This window comes from Gopherus flavomarginatus, chromosome 5 (assembly GCF_025201925.1).
Source record: "Gopherus flavomarginatus isolate rGopFla2 chromosome 5, rGopFla2.mat.asm, whole genome shotgun sequence".
Taxonomy (NCBI): domain Eukaryota; kingdom Metazoa; phylum Chordata; order Testudines; family Testudinidae; genus Gopherus; species Gopherus flavomarginatus.
The window spans coordinates 94750793-94769352 of record NC_066621.1 but is presented as its reverse complement, the minus strand read 5'-3'; the positions used below and the strand labels follow the sequence as shown (position 1 = coordinate 94769352).

The window sequence follows — 18560 nt, the reverse complement described above, 5'->3', positions numbered from 1 at the left end:
AGGATGGAAAATACTTTACAGGGTAATCAGATTCATATAGCCCAGAGGAACCCCCTCTAGCCTTAGGTTCAAAGTTACAGCAAACAGAGGTAAAATCCTATCAGCAAAAAGGAACATTTCCAAGTTGAGAAAACAAAAATAAGACTAACACGCCTTGCCTGGCTATTACTTACAAGTTTGAAACATGAGAGACTGATTCAGAAAGATTTGGAGAGCCTGGATTGACATCTGGTCCCTCTTAGTCCCAAGAGTGAATAACCCCCAGAACAAAAAGCACAAACAAATGACTTCCCCTCACCAAGATTTGAAAATATCTTGTCCCCTTATTGGTCCTCTGGTCAGGTGTCAGCCAGGTTTACTGAGCTTCTTAACCCTTTACAGGTAAAAAAGGCATTAACCCTTAACTATCTGTTTATGACACAACTGCATTTGCTCCAATCCCTCAGACAGAGACAAACACCTACAAGATCTCTATCAAGCATTCTTACAACTACAATATCCACCTGCTGAAGTGAAAAAATAGATTGACAGAGCCAGAAGAGTACCCAGAAGTCACCCAACATAGAAAATAACAGAACGCCACTAAGCTGTTACCTTCAGCTCTCAACTAAAACCTCTCCAGCGCATCATCAGAGATCTACAACCTATCCTGAAAGATGATCCCTCACTCTCCCAGATCTTGGGAGACAGACTTGTCCTCACTTACAGACAGCCCTCCCAACTTGAAGCAAATACTCACCAGCAACCACACACCACAGAACAAAAACACTAACCCAGGAACCTATCCTTGCAACAAAACCCGATGCCAACTCTGTCCACATATCTATTCAAGTGACACCATCATAGGACCTAATCACATCAGCCATGCCATCAGGAGCTCGTTCACCTGCACATCTACCAATGTGATATATGCCATCATGTGTCAGCAATGCCCCTCTGCCATGTACATTGGCCAAACCGGACAGTCTCTATGCAAAAGAATAAATGGACACAAATCTGACGTCAAGAATTATAACATTCAAACACCAGTAGGAGAACACTTCAACCTCTCTGGCCATTCAGTAACAGATTTAAAGGTGGCAATTTTGCAATAGAAAAGCTTCAAAAACAGATTTCAACAAGAAAATGCTGAACTTGAATTAATACGCAAACTAGATACAATCAATTTAGGCTTAAAGAGAGACTTGGAATAGCTGAGCCATTACACACATTGAATCTATTTCCCCATGTTAAGTATCCTCACACCTTCTTGTCAAACTATCTTAAATGGGTCATCAATTAATTAGCCTCTTTGAGTTGGTTGGGCAACTCCCACCTTTTCATGTTCTCTGTATCTATATATATCTCCTCACTATATGTTCCATTCTATGCATCCAATGAAGTGGGCTGTAGCCCACAAAAGCTTATGCTCAAATAAAGGTGTTAGTCTCTAAGGTGCCACAAGTACTCCTGTTCTTTTTGCGGATACAGATTAACACTGCTGCTACTCTGAAACATGCCAATTTAGTGACTGTTTGGAAATTTGAATTGAAACTGAAACAGTAATACACACTTTAAAAGCATATACAGTGTATGATAAAATACATAGAGCTGAAAAAGTATAATAGATTTCAAAAGTATGAACATAGACTAGCTTCCTTATACCACTGTTATTTTTTATGACAATGTCAGTGCATTCATTTCGGTGATGTTGGCCAACCTAATAATTTCAAATAATGATTTGTAAGCAAATTCTAAATGAGCTCTCCCTGATAGCTAGTGATGAGCTGGAAGCTGGGGGAGAAAGGCTTCAGGACCAGATTGTATTTACATTCACACCTAATGTACCTAGGTATCCAGCAAACAGAGCTGTGTTGCTCAAGTGATAGATTTTGGCTGGGGTTGGGTTACAAATCATTTGAATGCGGGGCGTGGGAAATGAAATGTTGTTCTTATTGTATAAGTAAAGGTCAGTAGAAGTATACTTAGCCTGTGCTGATTGACCTCTATTGTATCCCACCTTAGTCGTCTCTTTTCTAAACTGAAAATTCCCAATCATTTTAATGTCTCCTCCTGTTTCATACCCCTAATCATTTTAGTTGTCCATCTCTGTACCTTTTCCATTTCCAATCTCTCTCTTTTGGGATGGGGTAACCAGATCTGCACACAGTATTCAAGGTGTACACATACCATGGATTTATATAGAGGCAATATGATATTTTCTGTCTTATTATTTATCCCTTTCTTAATGATTCCCAACATTCTGTTTGCTTTTTTGGCTGCTGCTGCACATTGAGTGGATGTTTTCAGAGAACTATCCATGACTCCAAGATCTCTTTCTTGAGTGGTAACAGCTAATTCAGACTCCTTCATTTTGTGTGTATAGTTGAGATTGTTTTCCAATGTGCACTACTTTGCATTTATCAACATTGAATTTCATCTGCCATTTTGTTGGCCAGTCACCCAGTTTTGTGAGATCCCTTTGTAACTCTTTGCAGTCTGCCTGGGACTTAACTATTTTGAATAGTTTTGTATAATCTGAAAATTGTCACCACACTGTTTACCCATTTTTCCAGATCATTTATGAGTATGTTGAACAGTAATGGTCCCAGTAGTGACCCCTCTGGGATACCACTATTTATCTCTCTCCATTCTGAAAACTGATAATTTATTCCTACTCTTTGTTTCCCATATTTTAACCAGTTACTGATCCATGAGAAGACTTCCCTCTTATCCCATGATGGTTTACTTTTCAAAAGTAAATTTAAATTAAATACATTTTTAAAAAAGTATATATTTTTTAGAAATCTAGACCTGTTATGTGTAACTTGCATTATCCTCATGTTAAATTTGCATTATCCTAACAAAACATTTACTTTATTCATATCTTTTTTATATATCTCATTGGCCCTGACACTCCCACTAATTTCAGTTCCTGGGGAAACTACTGTACCAGCATGTTCTGGCTGGCGAGGAGGGGAGGCAAAGCCTGGGACAGCAGGTGCGGCTGAGGATGGAGCATTGGGAGATAAACTCATATCAGCCAGCTGGGTGCTGCAGGCAGTTAGTGCATCTGAGTTCCTCCTCAGTGCTGCCTATTGCAGGCAGCAGCTAAATCTGCAGCTCACTCTGGCCACGAATCTGACACCCTGCTGAGGCTGGACCCAGACAAAATTCTCAGTTTTCACCTATGCCAGCACCTCCCCACTCAGTTATCTGGGCTTTCCCTGATCTGACAGTTGATGTCATTAAAATAAAAAAAATTGCCCACTCCAGACTAAAACAGGAACACAAAAAGGGAGAGGAGAAGGAAAAGAGCAGCCACTAGGACTCACCCTTCAATCAAATTAGTTTAAAGGAGTCCTGTTCACAAGCAGGCACACACACATATGCACACACCCCTGCCTGCAGCTCACACCAGTTGATTTCTATATGTGCATTATCATTATCAGTCTGTATCGTTGCAAAGTCCATGCTCTCGAGCCACCTCCACTGAAGGCAGTCTGTTAAGGCAATGTCATCACATGGAAGCGGTCCCAATCAGTGTAGCCAGGCAGCATGTGTCCTTTGAGGCACGTGGTTCATTATCAGAAGGTCTTCTTCCCAAATTCCCCTCCCACTCAATGATGGCAGGGAATTTCAGAAGCCAGCAGACTGTACCTTCTGTAGAATGTTTTGTAAATTTGTGTGTGCACACGCTCAATTTTGGAATACACTGGGCCCAATCCTACTCTCAATCATGTCAGTGTTCAAACTCTCATTGACTTCCGTGAGAGCGGATTCGGCCCCATGATGTGATTCATCAACCTCCACTCGCTGTTCTCAGAGCTGAGACAGCTGCATTTTCCACAACATTCACAGCTACTAATAAGGGAAGTGGGGGCATAATCCCTGTGTCCGCATATACCCTTTTCAGCACCCCTGCACACATCCTCCTTATGCACTTCTCCTCATACTGTTAATCCACTAAGCCATAAGGGGTTTACTGTCATATACTAGCCCATTCAGGTGGGGAATCATAGCTATCAGCCAATGACACTGTGGGAGCAGGGCAGGACATGTAGATTCTTTTTTGGGCACTGGTGTGGGAGGCAGGGGAATTAATTTTATTCATTTTATCATCCATGAAAGAATTAAAGGCAAATACAGTGCAGGCAGGCACAGTGCAAGCCTCTTACATATAGCTCTCCCAGAGCCCCTCCAGCTGAGCTGCATCATCCCTATTATTCAATCCTCTACACAACTCTGGCAATGGACCTCTTTACTGATTTGACACCCCAACAATGTTTTCAGTCTTAGCACATTTCTCACTAAGCAGTGGTAGGAACTCTATAAGTAGCTCTGTAAGAGCTAGCTCAGTGGTTTGTGCATTGGCCTGCTAAAATCAGGGTTGTGAGCTCAATCCCTGAGGGGGCCACTTAGGATCTGGGGCAAAATTGGTCCTGCCTAGTGAAGGCAGGGGGATGGACTTGATGACATTTCAGGGTCCCTTCCAGTTCTATGAGATAGATATATCTCCATTTTATATTTATATTATATCTGTAAGTTCCTATCAAGCTGACCTGCCAATGCCCCTGCTATTCCAGCTCTGGGTCCTCTCAGAGTTTTGTCAATATATCTCAGTTCTGCCCTGCAGTATACCATCTCTTCCAATCCTGCATTTATTCTGAGCAGAGTGGACAATAATATGGACATGTTGGATTTGAGACTAGGTAAGGACACATACATGTCACTTATGATGTATGTGAAGCATGAAAATAGGTTTCAAGAAGTAAAATATTATTATTAAATTATATAGCAGCAAAAGTATGCTTATGTATTGGGGATTTACTTTCTGTGAGCTAGCTCCTTCCAAAAGGCTACACATTGAGAGGTTTTAATTCATTTCCTTGGTTAGATTTCCAGCAAATGTGAAGGTAACTCCTAAAGTTCTATCTTTCTGGCACCTAATAGGGAAATGTTCTAAATTTGGGCTCTTTTAGAATAGCAAAAACCCAGTGTCAGCTGGAACAGCATGGACTTTTGACCTGGGGCTTCTATAGAAGAAGGAACATTAGCAGTATTAGCAGTATTAGCTGTTTTATGGCCCATTGGAAGAGATGTGCCTGACAGAAGTGATTAGAGGTGTTTATCCAGATGTGTGTCCAAGGGCCCTGGTTTGTTACTCAACCCTGGACAGAACATTGTGTGTTTGTATAACACAAAATGTCATAGCCTCCAGCAATGACAGTTGCCTATGCTCTGATTCATCAGAAAAACTTCTGTATTTCTAGGCAAAAGGTTGAGAACAGTTTACAACAGAAGAGTTACTGTGTCTACAGTGAAGCCCACACATGACGGTTAGTTTTTTTTTCATGCTGCCATGTCACTGGACAGTCCCTTAAGCCCCTTTTGGAGTACCATTGACTCCAGAGGTCCATACTGCTCTGGCAAGGCTGAAGGGTGAATTACCTTTATTCAAATACAACCATCTCACCTGACTTCTATGCTACATGCAACTTGTTCGACAGTGAACACAAAACAAGGGTTCCTGCCTCAACAGCAGGGCTGCTCTGACTACATCAGAAGAGGAGTAACAGAGCTCCACCATTTTAAAGACACAATACCTCTCATAAAAGAAAAACTGTCCCTCCTGCAAAATGTTTAAGTGCACCTTCCAATACAGATATTTTCAAATTCTCACTGATCTCTGTGACTACAGGAATCACAAATGGGGGAGGGACATTTTTAATGTCATGTGAGGCAGATTAAGTATGAAATTCCCTTTATGACTATGAGGAGTCATGCCTTTAATCTGTCATGGAAGGAACTAGGAATAACCCATCTGAATGCGTGGGTGCTTCCATTCCTCTCTCTACTGTTAAACTGCATCTCCTCACACCTCCCTAGCTGGGCAGTTCCAGCATCCAATATGGCTCTCACACCACAGAGGCACTTAAGGACAGATTGTTAAACTTCCCCTTCTCTACAGATGCACCACCATTTCCATTCATTACACATTCTGCCAATAGAAGTTACTGACTTTAGGACACAGTGTCTAATATCAGAGACAAGCAGCATAAAGCCATCCTCCAGAGATTCTCCTGCTTCATAGGACAGCGTGGTGCATTGCTCATATGGGATGAACTTTTTTGGCTCTTTTTTGGCCAAGGCTGCTGGTTTTGAGCCATATTGTGTTAACAGCTAGCAGGGAGAGATTGTGTAACACACTCAGCTAGCTCATAGACTTTCTAATGCAATGACTAGCATGCGTGTGTACCACTATCTCCTTGGTGGAGACAGGGAGGACAGATACAACATAAAGTGTACGTCAGTCAAGTAGTAACTTCTTCAAGTGCATGTATGTAGTCATTTTCAAGCAGGACACCCATTACCCCAAGTTCTCTACAAACACTTTGGCTGCCAAAAGTTGAAACCCTCTACCCCAAGTTTCGTGCCATCCCTGGTAGCAGCCACTTTTGAGAAAAGGTGCTTAACTTACTGAAGACGCAGGAAGTGACATCATTGTTAGCGCGAGCAGGAGGAACAAGTTCTTCATCTTCCTCTGTGGAATAAAGAGAACATTGATCAGAACTGCTGGGTTCTTGCTCCTTCCTGGCTAGAACTCTCTGTGGAGCACAGGTCAGGGATGGAGGGGGCAAGCTGGTCTGGTGAGAGATCTGATGGAAGGGACCATGGAGTGAGAGAGACTCAACAGGAAAAGGGGATGGACTGAAACCAAAGGCAAGTAAAAGGTAGTTTGTCACTACGTATCCCAGACAAATCAAGGCAACTTAAAGACTGAAATTATCCTCCACAGAAAGCCAGCATGTAATTACTGATCCCCAGCGTTTCTCCTAAGCTTGCCTTTGGCATAATGAGAACACCATCACAGGGCATGGAGGGGAGGGGACAGAAGAGGGAAACACATGCTGTTTCTTGTCCTCCCATCCACCTATTTATCCATACAACATATATAGGGTTTTTTTAAAAAAGGTATTTAAAATAATAATGTTCTGACTTCAGCCAATCAAAACCAGGAAATTCCCAGGTTAAAGATTCTTTCTGCATCTGACTCACCCTGTTTGATTTGGAGGAGTTTCAGGATCAGGGTCTTAGAATACAGGAGGTGATCTTGCATGTCTAAAATCTTCAAATTTGGCTGTCTAAAATCCATATTTAGGCATCTAAAGATCTTGCCTGATTTTGGAGAGGTGCTTACCACCTGCAGCTGCCTTTGAAGTCAACAGAAATTGTCAGGTGCCTACATTTATTTAGATGCCTCATATGGAATCAGGTTTCTAGAGTTAGGCACCCAAGTTTAAAAAATTTGCCCCATATCAGCTGCACCAGGATACAAGAGTTTGAGTGAAGGGCCGAATATGGAAAGCTTAGCCCCAACCTGACCCTTTTTGAGATTTGAAAGGGTGGGCCTGGAAGCAGAAGTGCCAGAATACTAGGAGGGGCTCCTTGGTTTGAATCCAGCCTAGCCAGAATGAGATCCCACCAATTTCATGAGAGAAGCACTGGTGAAATGTGCAGCCCAGCTGTGCAGTCCCAGGAATGCTGGGATAAGCATCCAGACTCTCAGGTTTAATATTGAACTACCCAACACTGAAGATTTTGAGGTTTGCCCAGTGCTAGCATTTAGGAGGCCTGGAAAGAGCTGATAGTCTGCACTGTAGCTGTACCTCCACAGTAGCTTTGACTACATCAGTGTGACACTGTGGCAATGGAAACTAGAAACTCAGTGAATCTCATTTTATTGCAAACTCTAAACTCAAACCTTTCAGCGAGCTCAGGTCTATGTTCTAACACAGCCTCGGTCCAATTTATAGCTTCATGTGGAATCCTGGGCACCTTTACCCAGTTCTGTGGGTGCCTAAACTGCTTGTTCAAAAATCATATCTGCATGTGCAAATGAGGCCATAGGAGCTCAGGATGGGTCACTGCACATCATGCTCTTTTGGACATGAGGAAATGGCTGACACAATTTAGACAGCTGCTTTTCAAAATGGTTTCCCCATCTCTCTCTCTCTTTTTTTAAACTATGTCCTTTCAAAAAATCATTGGACAGACAGCAGTGCCTGGTTCTGCTTTACATGGTACAAGTCCAGACAAGAGACTAGAAAACATGACCTATGAGGGAAGATTGAAAAAATTTGGTTTGTTTAGTCTGGAAAACAGAAGACTGAAAGGGGACATGATAACAGTTTTCAAGTACATAAAAAGTTGTTACAAGGAGGAGGGAGAAAAATTGTTTTTCTAAACCTCTGAGGACAGAACAAGAAGCAATGGGCTTAAATTGCAGCAAAGGAGATTTAGGTTGGACATTAAGAAAAACTTCCTAACTGTCAGGATAGTTAAGCACTGGAATAAATTGCCTAGGGAGGTTGTGGAATCTTCATCACTGGAGATTTTTAAGAGCAGGTTAGACAAACACCTGTCAGGGATGGTCTAGATAATACTTAGTCCTGCCCTGAGGCAAGAGACTGGACTAGATGACCTCTCAAGGTCCCTTGAAGATTCTATGCAAGGACAGATTTTCTGGGAAGTCTGGAAGAGGGACGGAGGAGAAGGAAAAAAAACCAAAAAACCAAACCTACAACCAAGAAACATACCAACCAACCAACAAATCAGAAAGGGATTTTTTAAATTATGGACCTTGATTCCTAAGGTGGTTTAGTCATAGCTGAAAGTTTACATAAACGGAGGATCTGGCCCATGATGTCTTAAAAGTTTCCCTGTTTATTTTCTTAAAATGTTCCTAACTGTTGTTTTACTCACCCTATCTCCAATATGGCTCAGCTCCACATTTTATTTTATTTTTTGGTTTGATGGCCTTGCCAGGGAGAATCAGGTTCCTTTTTTAGGATTTATGGTGGGATTAGTATAGGAATTAGAGATATAACATGAACAGCATGAGATGGGGTGAACACGTCCTATACAGAGGTAGGCAACTAGGGGCTCACTACAGCAGCGATATAAAGAGGCTGGGAGAAGGTCTATGAGGGTTAGCTCTCCCCTGGCTGGAAAGAGGGTTGGGAAGGTCTGAGGACCAAGCAGGAAGCACTGAGAAACTGATCCTCTGCCTTAGACAGGAGGATTAAACTGGGTCCAAGAGATTTATTAACTTAATGGCTGTTTCTTTTCTCCCCTGCCTAAAGCCAACTGTACTTCGGTTGACATTTCTCTCTTTGTTTTTGACCAAGCCGAAGCAAGCCCTGGTCCTGACTCCCTTTGAACCAAGATGGAGAAATACTCTGTATAGAAAACAAGCAAGCGTGTGTTAAAGTGGCAGGATGTTGTATTGTGTTTCCCTCCCCACTCTCCTGTTACCTGCAGCTAAGTCCTGGGACACACTCAGACAGAGCTATTTTTAATCTGAATACAAAGCAACGTTTAAAATTTTAAAATGTCTATACATATAAACTGGCTGGAGATGCTAGGAGAGAATGGAGGGATGGAGCATGACTAGGAGACCAGAGGATAAAAAGTGGGGTGACTTGGGTGCTTGAGAAAGGTTTACATGGCAGTGGGGAACTGGCTGGATCCCCTAACTCTTCATTTCCATACTTGTTAATGTTTGACCTTTTGTAAAGAGGTTCAGGATTCTAAGAAAGTAATTTTATTTTTGTATTAGTCATCACTGAAACATGCTTTCAGCTGTAACTTTTTTCTTAAATGAAGTTGTGTTTTTAGATTTGAGGTGAATTCTGACCTTAAAGTAAGACATTGACGAAGAAGTAACAGTAAGAGCACTCTCTTACTTCATGGTTGAGTGCAGGTGCGTTGTAAGTTTCCCCTGCACAGCTCTCAACATACTTAATTTCAACCTGCAACATTGCCTGCTTTTCCAATCGGGAACCTGTCCAGCTCTGCCAACACACCTCAATCCTGACCTGCAGCACCTCATGCTATTCCAGTCCGGTCCGCCCCTACAGCTATGCCAATGCACTTCTATTGTGATCTGAACCATGCCTGGCAATTTCAGCCCTGTGAGTAAAGCTATGTTTGTGGTTTGCATTAAGGACTAAATCAAGACACCTAGACAAGCTTCTGATCCAATTAGTACTGAGGTCTCCAGTCACTACCCTGTCACTCTGACACCTAAGTCCCCTGTAATTTGGGAGAGAGAGATGGTGAGATCTGGGGCACTGTTCATTACGGACATATAATCATATCTAGATCACTGACGTGGCCAGCTTGGGTGGGCCCTATTATCACAAGGGACTCTTACAACAATGCCAAGCTTGGCAGAACTTTAGGAGAATCTAACAAGAGTAACTCATGGCAGACACTGTTGGACCTGTGAGTCAGGAACCAGGGTGGACAGGCAGATAAGAAGCTTGTTTCAATCCCACCACGTAGGGATTGTGAAAAGAGAAACTGAAAAATCATCAACTACAACAGCAAGGTCAGATTCTGGCACCTCCTGACCAAGAGGATTCTACAGTGAGCCTTCACCCTCCCACATCCAGCCAAGGGGTGGGATGGCAATGCGAGATGAGGCTATGTCTTTGCAGAAATTGCACATCTGTGTCTTTCCCACCCCATGAAATTCATAGCACAGTAACATTAGTGATGTAGATTGAACACATTTGTAGATATGTCTTGTGCATCAGAGAAGAGGTGATGGTTGTCCCAGCCTGTAATGTTCCATTACAAGGAAAAATGCAATATTTCATGAGGATAGTAATAGGCAGACGCTAAGCTATCTGTTCAGATTTAGCCCTCTGCAGAAAGCCTTCCATAGTTAAGGTTGTAACCAGGGTTCCATTACAAACCTTTATTTTTTTAAAGATTTAATTATAACTTGTAGTTTAGTAATCTCACTGACTACACAATGTTGATTAAGTCTCTATTACATTGCCCCATGTAAAAAAAATCTAGAAAGCTAATGTTGCCACAAGCCACAATAGAACAGACAGACAGAACATACATGATGAGAATTAAAATTAAGAAATCCTAAGCATTAAAAAGAAGAATGAAAAAGACTAGCTAAAGACTTGCATTTATATTCTAATACTGCTATGGGTCATTAATTTGGGGTTTGGATAGATTAGGAAAATGAGTGGTGTTTTAAAAGTTTTAGCTTATGTATATTAACTAACATGATTTTAAACACTAGCACTGAATGTGGATAAAGACAGTGATGTTTAAAAACTTGTTAGCTGGCTCTGGTTAACACACTTAACTTTAGGAAACTTATTGAGAAGCTAACCGGAGTCTAGATGCTGGGTAATTACCTCCAATTAAACTATTCCTCCCTCCCCAACAACAAGACAATTTTCTCAACCATACAAGTATTGTAATAGTACTTTAAGTGTAAACTTTAAAATAATCTTCACAGTTTTCTCTCTCTCTTTGCACCTGTGGGGCCCAAGTCTCCTCTCCCTTAGTGATGTAAATCAGAAGTATGTCTGATGAAGTAAATGGAGTTACACCAGTTTTACATTGCTGTGTAAGTGGGAGGAGATGAAAGCTAGCAGAACTGAAAAATCCTTTTGACTCCACTAAAAATAGTTAAGAGGCAGTACCTGTGCTAGGAGAAACAGCTTCCATCTCCAGGGCTGCCAGCCCAGCACCTTTCAGCAGCTGCTAAAAATTAGCTTTAAAAAAAAATAGCTTTATGAGTGTGTGATCACTCCTGGCACTGCAGTGTGATATGAAAGGAAGCGCATGTGGGACTGTATGATCAGAGAAAAATTATAACTGTGTCATCTAAAAATAAACCTGCTGTTTGTTCTGCAAAGACCCATCACCATGCTTCCCCAGTAGCAGCCAGAGCACAGCAGTCACTGCTCTGAGAACTAAGTAGCAAAACAAACAATCCATGGGTGGTACAGTTTTTCCAGACAACATCATATGTTTGCATGTTGAGTGTGTTTGTGCATTTGCGTGAGTGAGCAGGAACCACATGGTGTGTACATATGCACGAGCACATGTGTAGTTAAGCATCCAGTTCCATTCATATATACCCCTCTTCAGAAACCAGAGATGCCTTTTAGTCACTGCCAGAAACAAGATACTGGATTTAGATGGACTATTGGTATAATCCAATAATGGAGTCAAATAAGAGACAAACTGTGGGTGGATATACACATAATGAACTCCTGCAGAACAAAGATTACAATGGGAGACGGCTCTGAGACCCTCACAGAACAGTGTGTAAATCCCTCAGGATTAAGGGACACCTTTAAGGATTTAGGAATGAATGTACTGGCTCAGACCAGTCGTCCATCTAGCATCAGTATCCTGCCATTAACCGTAACCAGTATTGGATGCTTCAAAGGAATCCACGTCTACACTGTAATAAAAGACCCACAGCTGCCAACTGACTCAGGCCACAGGGCTTGGGTCAGGAGTGCTGGAACCTGCATAGAAGTGGGCTGACCACCAGAGCCAGAACTATGTCTCAACCCTGCTCCTCCTCTTCCCCCAAAGGTCCTGCCACCACCTGCTCTTCCCCTTTTCCCTGAGGCCCCACTCCCTAGCCAGGCCAGATAGCTGGAGCCAGGCCATGGTAAGAGCTGCCCAGGGAGCCAGTGCCACTGCAGGGAGCCCCAGATCCTCCACCTGCTCTGGGCAGGGGGCTGGAGAGCAGCCCCCAGCTCATGTCCCTGCCCCTGGGTGCACACTGCCCAAGGCAGGTGGAGGGTCCAGGGCTCCCCACAGCAGCCTGGGTTCCCTGGGCAGCTCTTACCACAGCCCAGCTTCAGCTTCTGGCCTGGCCAGGGCTTCAGGGGAAGAGGAGGAGCAGGAGGCAGGTCCCCATGAGGGGGCGGGGCGCTAAGGCCCACCTCAGCCCCTCCACCAGGAAGAGGCAGGTGCCACTGGCAGGGGAGCTGATCATCTTCTCAGCTCCCCTGCCGCAAAGTGCAGCCTCTGACAGCCTGCCTGAGACTAGTATGCCCATGTTAAAAAGTGGGAGGACCATGGCCACCCTGCCCACACCCCTGGTTCGGGTTACAGGGCTATAACATTGCAGTGAAACCATTCCAGCTCATGCTAAAGCAGTATTATGCCTCTGGGAGAAAAATTATTCCTCCTGATCCCAAGTGGCGATGAGCCTACAGCCTAAAAGGAGAGGATTGATAAAGCTTGTAATCCCATCCTAGGTACTGTAATACCAGATGTTATTCTTATTCACAGAAACAGCTCATTCTTTTATGAGACTTACTATTTCCACACGCTGTGCTCTGAAGAATCTCAAGGCACAGGCTTGGTTTCTTTAACGAAATGCTTATCATTTTACACAAGGACTCTAAAGAGTGAGAGAACCACCAGCAGCCTAATGAGTAAACCCTTCAGGACAGGGATTATCTCTTTTTTATGTTTTGTACAGCACCTAGAACAACAGGGCCTCAATCCAGATTAGCGCCTTTGGGCAATACCATAATTAAAGTGTTGATAATAATAAAAAAATTCCCAAATTCCTCTACAGAGCAGCTGGGTCTCTAGACTAAAACACAAAGGCAGCAACAAAGTATCACCTTTTCTAGCACATCAAGCAAATTGGAACACAGCTACTCACATGCACTCCAGCTGAGTCCACGTTCATATCTTATGAGATAGCTAACCCTTTAATGACTAGATGAACTGACACTGCAGAACACTTGCATCACACTTGATAAACACCTGGACCCAAAAAGGGGTGAGCCAAAACCAGAAACACACAGACTGCATCAGAAGGCACCTAGTTTATAAAACAACAACATTTCAGGTTATCCATTCTCTAACTTCTGTCTGATGCTGCATCCCAGCCTCAGAGCTGCCGTCCTTCTATTTAGAGAGAAAGAGTCATTTACAGCTTATTTTTAAAAGCAAACAAATTCAATTTTTTTTAAAACTATTAAGAGGAGATAGAGAGAGAGAATGTGGAGAGACCTAGCGACAAAATTTTGCACCCCTGCTTGGCATTTGCCACAAATCACTTGGGTCACACAGGAGTTCTGTCTCACAGGTTACATTTACAGGGGATGTCTTATTAGCCTAGTCGTAATAAGGTTTGAAGGTTTGAAATGTGTAGATTCTATAGAATCAGAGTCTCCAATATCAGGGGGGTTAACTCAGGCCTTTATCCATCTGATGTATGTATATCAGGTTCCACACAATTTACTGTATGGAGGCAGTACAACCTTACAGGGTCATTGTAAAAGCAAATTTGGCCCCAAACTTTTCGTTGTTAGAGGCTTTTTTGGGGAGGAAGGGAAAAAAGGTACTTTTACAAAACTGAAGACCATCAGAAACATTACAAATCTGATGGAATCAGATTTTAGAAACAAAACATCTCCCTGCAGTGTCATCAGCACAGGTCTGTGCTGTTGCATGAAAATCTGAGAATGAAAATGACTTTAAAAAAAAAAGGGGGGGGATCTAACATCTCTTCATTGTCCAGCCAGAGAGAAATAATAAAGTAAACACAGAACATCTATAGTGGAAATTTTCATTTAATTTTTTTAATGTTCATTTTAATCTGTTTTAGTAATGTAGGTAAAGCAATTTCTCTTTTTAAATGATATTTAAGTTACTATCCCTTTAAAATCCATAGCCCTGTATGGTTTTGGTAGGCATTAAAAATCCCCGAGCACTTTCTATAAGAGCAGAGTGTTTGTCCTGCTATCCCTGGACAACACTGCCCACCATACACACTGTTGTACAGTGGGCTGTGCTCTTGCTTGCTGCCCTCCACTCCAGAAACAGCTGCATTTCACTGGACCTGTGTCTATACCATTTATGAAACACTCTAGGATCAAAAAGCATTACAGAAAGAGAGGGATCACATCTATCAAAGTACAGAGAGGAAGGGGAGTATGAATCCCAAGGCTGTCTACAGACAATCTTGCTGAAGGGCTCTGTGTTGTTGCAATGTAGAAATGGGGAGTGTACAATCTAAAGGTAGTGCAAAAATTTCCAAGATCACTGAGTACAGAGGTACAAAAACTTTTAATCAAGCTTTACAAACAGACCTCTGCCAGCATTCCTCCCCCTCTCCATGTTCCTATACCAAGTCTTGTACCTCCTGATCTTGGGAACTCCATGGTGACAGCCATGCGGGTTTTCTGAGCTGTGTAAGTCCTTTAGAGGAGCTGGCCTCACCCCAGAGAATACCAGGGCACTTTGTAAATCCTGTGCCTTTAGATTTACCACAGCACTTGTCACAACACTAGCCATCCTTTTACCATCTCTTTTTCAGAGTGAGCTCCCAAAGTAGCCTTCTCAGCTGACATGTTCACTTGTTTAGCAACAGGAAAACCACAAAAGATGTCAGAGTGGGGCCTGATCCTGCAAACCCTTCCTTGCACTGGCTTTGGTGGGACTACTTGCTTGAGAAGAGGTCTGCAGGATCAGGTCTATGTTCTGGACAGGTGAAATGAGTGTGTAATGATCACTATAGACACACTCTTCCTCTGGAAATAGGCAGGTGCTCCTTCAATCCATACAGCTGTCTCCCATAGTAATGGTTATTTGAGTATTAATTGCCAATAGGTACAGGGATCCACTGGTTCTGCAGCTTAACCGTCCTAATCACTGGGCTTACTTTTCCCACAAACTGGTAACAGTTCTCAAACCAAAACAAGCCCTGCTAAACTTATATTGCTTTCTACACTTATGCTGGCAGGATCTGTTTAGGCACCAAGCCCCTGGGCTCATCCAACATTAACTGATACCTCTTCCCTCTCCCCCAAGAATGTTAGTAATGGCTATTTGATTATATTAACCCCTGGACTAATTAACTTGGGAATGGGGAGCAGCAGGGATTAACATTCACTGAATATATAGAGTGTCTTCTTCCCTCTCTGCCAGGAAATCTGATTTTGCAATCACAGGACTCCATTCAGCAAACATCTCTCTTGTCCTTTAAACTGTAGCCAGGCTGATAAAAAGTAGTTGGAAATAAAAAGCCCATAAACAGCAAAGGAAAGACAAATAGACAAGTGGCAAATGAGATGAAGAGGAGAGGAAAGAAGGGACCCATAATGCAAAACTAACTCTTACCTTCTGCCTCAGTTTGTTTGAAGGTGAGTGTAAGGTTTAGAGGCACTAAAGCCACCCTGTAGCCCAGATGCGTGTCCACTTCCCCACTTCTGTAGCTCAATCAGTGGCTCCAACACTCTCCTCTCCCCAGCTTCTGTTTGGTTACTAATCCTTACTGCACAGGAAAAGGAGAGAGTTGGATTTCATTTAACCCCTTCAGCCTCAAAGTTTCTTTATGAGTTTCCTGTTTTGCTTTTGAAAGCCAGAGTTGTAACCATGCACACATGGAAAAGCCTGATTTAGGACGATTTCCAGTTCCCTTTGAATGTGTGCGTGCTTTAATTGAAAACTGTGCTGCAAGTTATTGTCTGGGTGGAGCCCTTCATAACTAGTTTTATTGTAGCTGCGGGCAGCATATCAAGAGACAGATACAGTAATTCCTAGTTCCACTCACTGTTCCTCATTTTCAATAAATTCCCAAGTCTAAATAACAAAATATTGAATGTAATCACATTTCCTTTGAAATTAGAGATGGGCCAGAGCCACAAGTCATCAACAAGGCAGCCCCTAGACTGGGGGAAATTTGAATCCAAATCCAGTTCACAGCTGGCCCCATCTCTATGATGGGCTTAACCAGATTGTCAGATCTGAAGGTCCCAGCATTTTGGAGGAGTTAGCCCTATATCCAGAGATGAATATTACAGCTCAGGCCCATCTCTATTTGAGATGCTCTTTTCTCCTTTAACATGCACCATGTAGTTTACATCCTCTGTGAAAAACCAGCTGGGAGAACAATGTAGCAACAGTAAAAACTGCTCAGGAGGAAAGATGCTGACAGAATGCCAGTGTAGCTAATGGATGACAGTGAGTTCTTGCTTGTAGTTCCCTCTTTGATCTTGAAAACAGAGCCTCTTTCACCTGTTGATTTGGGCCCCTATCCAGGGCAAAATAACTTTAAGAATCCAGATAACTGGTCCACAAAATGGGTTCCACACCAGCAATGATGTAAATTACATAGACTTAAAGTGATGTCTATACTGCACTGCGTCAGCAGGACATGCTCTCCCCATCAACATACTGCATCTTCACCAGATGTGCTACAGTGATGCAGCTGTGCTGATGTAGCGCAGTAGTGTAGACTAGCCCAAAGAAATTTACTTTTAAATGAGAGCTGAGGGTCTCATGGGTTCACATGATTCCAGGAGCTGGGGCTTTAGGAAATACTCCCCCAAAATCCGGAGAGCTGGTAACACTGCTTCTGTACTTGATAATCTTACAGCAGAGATTTTTGCCCATGAGGCATATCTACTGACAAGCAAATCTCAAATGATGCATGGTGCTCAGATACAAAGCTGATGGGTGCCACAGGAGAACCCAGGTATGCTTTTCCCAGGGCTGTAACCAGGGTGGCACGAGCAGGGAAGATGCCTGGTGTGCAAAGCTGCGGGAGATAGAAAAAGAATGAAAAACTGTAGGGTGCAAATATACTTGCTCACCCCAGGCACTAAAATGCCAAGTTATGGTTCTGGCTTTTCCAGATACAAAAAACCAACCCTATACTTTCCCTCTAAATTACTATTACGTGAACAAAACATGAGAAAACAGTAAGGTCTCTATGAGAGAGCATCTAGTGTGTCTCTCCTCTGTGTCAGTCTGTACAGCAATGAAAGCAAAATGACCTCCTGTCCCTGTAGACTGCAGAACTCTGTAGATTTAAAGGTGCAGTACACAAACCAATGCATCAGTTACACAACCAAATAGCTGTTCCTCTCATCCATCCCTTGTCAGCACGTTATATAAGAGAATTATTCATTTAATAACATAAAAATAATTGTCCTGTCACAACAGAAACTGCTCTCCACACAGCCATCCAAATTCTTCTTTGACAAAGCTGGGGATTGGGCAGGAAGAGGCTGCAGCTGCTGGTGTCTCCAGGTGACTAAGACACACTCATCCTCCAGCGATGTCGGCCCAGGTGAAGGACAAGGCGGCTTTCCAAAGGCTCAGCTTCCTCTACCAGGCGGCTCACTGCGTCCTCGCCCAGATCCTGAGAACCAGGAGCTGGCACGGTTCTACTGTCACATGCAGTGCAGCATCAGTCACAGGCTCATCCTGAGACAGGACTTGTCAGTGAAGAGAACCATCTGCAAATCCTGCTCGGCCCTCCTGGTCCCTGATGTCAGCTCCATGGTGCTCCAGAGAAGATGCCGCAACTGGCACTGGATGTCTCCGCTGCGGCCAGACCAAGCGCTTCCCAAGCAACCCAGCATACAAGATGTTGTGGGTGTAGCAGCCCAAGGCCCTGCTGGAGAACCAGCCTCAAGCCTACCAGAAACCTGTGTTGCCAAGTCTCATGATTTTATAACAAGTCTTGTGTTAGCTGATGTTTTTCTTAACCCCCACAGGCCTTGGCATTGTGTGAATATACCAGCCTCTCAGCTTGTAATTTTTTAAAGTAAATTCTAGCCCTCACAGTTGTGGACAAAAGCTTGTAAACATGATCCTTAAAGCTTCCAAAGCCAGCAGGCAAATCAACAGAACTCCATACGCATTGTTTTAGAGATCTCATGATTTTTGAAAGCCTGGGTTTGGCATTGCTGCTCTTGTGACAATGACAGGAG

The 18560-nt window shown here is 43.0% G+C and overlaps 1 protein-coding gene across 1 annotated transcript in view; it reads right to left on the bottom strand.

The window, feature by feature from the left end:
* The window catches only part of PAPLN (papilin, proteoglycan like sulfated glycoprotein), a 65657-nt gene extending 54129 nt beyond the window's left edge, over positions 1-11528 (bottom strand). The window contains exons 1-2 of the mRNA XM_050957125.1: positions 11499-11528; positions 6461-6523 (exon numbers count right to left, since the gene is read on the bottom strand). Of these exons, the coding sequence (XP_050813082.1) occupies positions 6461-6517 (57 nt within the window). The 5' untranslated portion in view covers positions 6518-6523; positions 11499-11528. The remainder of the gene's footprint in view (positions 1-6460; positions 6524-11498) is intronic.
* Positions 11529-18560: the final 7032 nt, after the last annotated feature.